Below are 2,841 nucleotides of genomic sequence, written 5' to 3' on the forward strand. Positions count from 1 at the left end.
AATCAAGGTCCTCAAGTGCCAAAGCCTGGATGCCAGGATGTGGAGGAGAGGTCCCAGTAGATAACAGACTGTTGGGGGCTGTGTCTGAAGCTCAGACCCAAAAAGGTAAAAGATAAGGACATGGACATGAAGGTCACTGGGAATCTCCAGTCCTCTCAAGTTCCCCAGATACTTAAATCAGCAACTGACTCTTAGCAAGGATGAGCCCCTCCCTCCCTAAGGGAGATAATAAAACCAAATGCTACCCCCTCCTCCTCCCCCCCCAAAAGTGCAGCTCTTCCTGCCCGCTTGTGCCTATGCAAGTGTCTTCCTCTCCTGTCTCTTTGCAATAAACTTACTCTTTAAATATAACTGAGTCTGATGTGGAGGATCTCGCTACGTTTAGGTGAAAGGGGAGCTCTGGTGAAACCTTTCCCAGAGTGAACCCAAGTATGCCCAAGCTCTAAAAAAAAAACGACATCACTACCCTGGGGAAGGACAAGGCAATGAGTTGGTACTGCTATAGTGAGGAACTGCTATTCAACACAAGTTGAGTCTTCGTGGCTCTCACATTTCAGAGAGGGAGGTATGTAATCAACACAGGAGACAGGTAAATCATTGTTGGAAGGTTAATAGGCTCTGTGCTAAGTTACGCTGCATATGGGGGATTAGGGACACTTGGGTGCAATAAGTAGAGCAACCAGGGAACATCTCACTGAAAGGATAGCACTTAAGCAAAGGAGGAGGTTAAGTATGAAGCCTTGGCACATTCTGGTGATAGAGGAACAGTCTGCGAAGGCCAAGAGGAGCAGGTTTGCCTGAGCCGTCCAGGATGCTGGGGTCCAGAACGTCTAGAGGACAAGGGGCTGGGCGAGGGGGCGTGGAAGGCACTGAGATCAGGTGAGTGACGGGAAATGAAGTTGAACTGAGATCAGGTGAGTTACGGGAAATAAAGTTGAAGACTTCTGGCCAAGTGGATTGATCTGGCATTTTTCTCATCACTTCCTAAAGTCGTGTTCTTCTCTGTATCTTGCTCAATCCCCAAAGGATTTTTCTTTTCCCTAGGAGGGGCAATGGGAAGGCAGTTCTCCAACTGCTGGGGTCCAGGACAGAGCAGACAACACAAAGGCGGGGTGGGGGTGGGGTGCCCGCTAGGCAAGCATCATTCTGTTTGTTGTTCGTAGGTAGGGAAGGGAAGATCACATGGCTCCCCCGCCCCATGTGACTATCTCACACATGGTTGTCACCTCATTGTTCCTATCAGCTTATTTCCCCACATCTGAGTATCTTCCATTTGAAATTCACCTTGGGGTGATATTAATCATAACTACATCAGACACCTCTGCAAAGACTGAAGCACTGTCCCAGGGCCTGGGCAATGCATATCAAGTATTATCTGCTCCTGACCTTCGGATCCTGGACCCACAAGATTTCTCAATGAAAGGCATTTTAGGGAGAGAGAAGCCCTATCTTTTTAGATAAGTCTCAGAGGACCTATCCCTCATCAAGAATGAGAGCAATGAGACCATGGCACTCCAGACAGAGATGTGACAATGAGAAGCGAAGCTCAGATTTCTGCAGGGGTGCAGTAATGACTGGTAAGTTCCCTGCATGGAGCGGTCACACTGTGTGCTGACAAACCAGCACCATCACTCAGATTAGCTTCTGAGCACAACTCTGCATATTGCTTTTTCCTGACATCTTTAAACTCTAGTTGCCTGGTGGTTCATCACCTAGTTTCCCGTTCCTCAACCACAAAATAAAAAACAAAATAACCAAACTAAAAACAAACAAACAGAAAACACTTGCAGAACACTGCTACCAAGCAAACTGGCTGCAGGGAAGGATGATTCGATCACCAATAAAAAAAGGTAATACAGGATGGACCTTGCCAGCTAACACAGATCAGGAGTGGGGTGTGACACTTGTTGGAGGGATGGACCACTCTGATGGTTAAGAAGTGTCCACTGGCACCCACAAGGCACAGAGCTGGCAGCCAGTGTCTTGGCAATGAAGTGACTCTCAAGAAGGTGGAAACCAAAACTCATGAAAAATGACGGGGTGTAAGGACAACACAACAGAGGTCACCGGTTGCTGACAATGTGAGGGCTCTGAATTGGGGGCACAGTACCCAGAGGGTCTTACTTAGACAGCTTCAAGCAAGTGGACTCCATGGACCTAGCATAGGTCCTTGCATAGGGTGGATGGATAGGGTTGCATAGCATGGATCCGGGTGTGAATTCCGCTTCCACATTTCCTAGTTAGGCATCAGTATCACGAACAACTGCTAACTTCCCTGGCATTAAAACTTCATGGGAATGTTGGGAAGCGAAAACTTACTAAGTGAGCTGTTTCAGCACACACGTGGGAGGGGCGAATACTCGGTCAATGGCCTCCATCGGGTCCATCCCTGTTTCTGCATGGCCAGAGCAGCGTCTTCCTGTACCCCATACCGGGTCCGAGAGTTCCAAGTCCCTCCCGAACCCCTGCTGCCCCCACTGTCCGAGATTCCCTTGCACAGCAAAGTCAGAAGTGCGCCCAGCCGCGAGCCACCCGACGGCCCAGCCGGGTGGGGGCCCTTTCCCTCGGCCCCCGCGGCGCTCCCCTGAGGGGCCTCCGCGGGACCCCGGGTGCCCGCTAGCCCGCGCCCCTGCCCTCACCTGATGTAGGGGAGGAAGGGGTTGACGTGCCCGGCGAGCACTGCGACCACGTAGGAGATGATGAAGGCGGCGGACGACCAGGTCACCAGGAGGAAGGGGACGAAAGCCATCCCCCTGAGGAAGCACAGCATCGCGCCGCCACCCACAGCGCTGGCTCGGCGGGTCCGGGGCGCGGGCTCCCCAGGCTGCGGGGGGCGGCGGC

The 2,841-nt window shown here is 51.8% G+C and overlaps 1 protein-coding gene across 1 annotated transcript in view; it reads right to left on the minus strand.

Moving 5' to 3' along the window:
• The window catches only part of DRAM1 (DNA-damage regulated autophagy modulator 1), a 28,692-nt gene extending 25,857 nt beyond the window's left edge, over positions 1-2,835 (minus strand). The window contains exon 1 of the mRNA XM_004675753.2: positions 2,640-2,835. Coding sequence (XP_004675810.1) covers positions 2,640-2,770 — 131 coding nt within the window. The 5' untranslated portion in view covers positions 2,771-2,835. The remainder of the gene's footprint in view (positions 1-2,639) is intronic.
• Between the last annotated feature and the right edge of the window lie 6 nt (positions 2,836-2,841).

The sequence above is a fragment of the Condylura cristata genome, unplaced genomic scaffold (assembly GCF_000260355.1).
Source record: "Condylura cristata isolate star-nosed mole 26May11 unplaced genomic scaffold, ConCri1.0 scaffold00004, whole genome shotgun sequence".
Taxonomy (NCBI): Eukaryota; Metazoa; Chordata; class Mammalia; order Eulipotyphla; family Talpidae; genus Condylura; species Condylura cristata.